This window comes from Mustela erminea, chromosome 2, assembly GCF_009829155.1.
Source record: "Mustela erminea isolate mMusErm1 chromosome 2, mMusErm1.Pri, whole genome shotgun sequence".
In the NCBI taxonomy this organism is placed as follows: domain Eukaryota; kingdom Metazoa; phylum Chordata; class Mammalia; order Carnivora; family Mustelidae; genus Mustela; species Mustela erminea.
In genome coordinates, this window is record NC_045615.1 from 93,596,966 (window position 1) to 93,598,277 (window position 1,312).

At 43.5% G+C, this 1,312-nt stretch overlaps 1 protein-coding gene across 1 annotated transcript; it reads right to left on the minus strand.

The window, feature by feature from the left end:
- Positions 1-300: 300 nt before the first annotated feature.
- On the minus strand, positions 301-899 carry LOC116584737 (protein S100-A10-like). Its single transcript, XM_032333451.1, has one exon. The coding sequence runs from the start codon at positions 833-835 to the stop codon at positions 542-544; it is 294 nt and encodes a 97-aa protein (XP_032189342.1). The 5' UTR covers positions 836-899; the 3' UTR covers positions 301-541.
- Positions 900-1,312: the final 413 nt, after the last annotated feature.

Sequence of the window (1,312 nt, forward strand, 5' to 3'; positions counted from 1 at the left end):
ATACTCGGAAATACTGTTCCACCGAAGAGAAGGATAAGGTAGAGACACCCAAAGGGATGTGGAAGACAGTCCGATGGAGGGTGGGAAGGATACTTACAGCCCGTCTTTGTGCGGCTCTGGATGACAGAGGTGTGCAGGTTTAGCATTACTAATATTTAATATGTGAATTGACACGAGAGGTCTGGCAGGGAAGCTCCTTCACTGTGTGTTCCTTTCAGTGGATTGTGACAATAGGTGCGTATGAGTGCCTGCTTAAGGGGATTTTACCAGTAATAGTATCTTTTTTTTTTTTTTTTCAAGTGAGGAACTAAAAAAGGAATTTGTTTATTGAGGGCAAGAGGATGCAAACAATATAAAAATCAAAAGCTTATCTGACTTTTCTTTCTCTGCTTCTCAAATGGGGGTTGGATTTTATTTGTAAATTTTCTGAGGGTCCCCAACTGCCAATGGAATCCTTTATACAGAGGGAAGCTGTGTGACAGATTCCTTAAGAGACCCTTCGGAAGAACTCTCATTGGGTAGGAGTGGTGCTCAATATCGCCTATTTCTTTCCCTTCTGCTTCATGTGTACTACAAAATAGTCATTGCATGCAATGGTGAGCCCTGCGATTAGCGAGAAGCAGCTCTGGAAGCCCACTTTGCCATCTCGGCACTGGTCGAGGTCCTTCATTATTTTGTCCACGGCCAGAGGGTCTTTCTGATTTTCTAAAAATCCAGGGAACTCCTTTTCCATGAGTACTCGCAGGTCCTCCTTTGTTAAGTAGCCTTTTTCACCAGCAAACTTGTGAAATGTGAACATCATGGTTTCCATGGCATGTTCCATTTGAGATGGCATTTTGGTGAGGTCTGTTGAAACCTTGGCCCGAGGCGCAGCAGGGAGGATTGGCTGGGTGGGACGCGGGCCAGTGAGCCACCAGTAATAGTATCTTAAATGGAAAACTATAATTCTTTGATGAGGTGGGGAGGGTCAGTGAAATTCTACTTAGAAAAACAATGCCTAGAGACACCTGGGTGGCTCAGTCAATTAAGCCGCTGCCTTGGGCTCAGATCATGATCCCAGGATCCCGGGATTGAGTCCCACATCAGACTCCTTGCTCAGTGGGGAGCCTGTTTCTCTCTCTGCCTTTGCCTGCTTGTGCTCTCTTTCTCTGACAAATAAATAAAATCTTTAAAAAAATAAAAACAACGGCTAATAACCATACATCTATTTCTTCACATGGCCTTGTAGCCAGAATGTAGCATTATAGAGTCTATTCAATGAGTATTTAACACAGGTACATTTTTTTTTTCCAGATTAAAGAAAGATCTCGTC

What these genes read in the sequence shown, in the direction of transcription:
- LOC116584737 (XM_032333451.1), bottom strand. Translation starts at nt 835, where the DNA reads ATGCCATCTCAAATGGAACATGCCATGGAAACCATGATGTTCACATTT.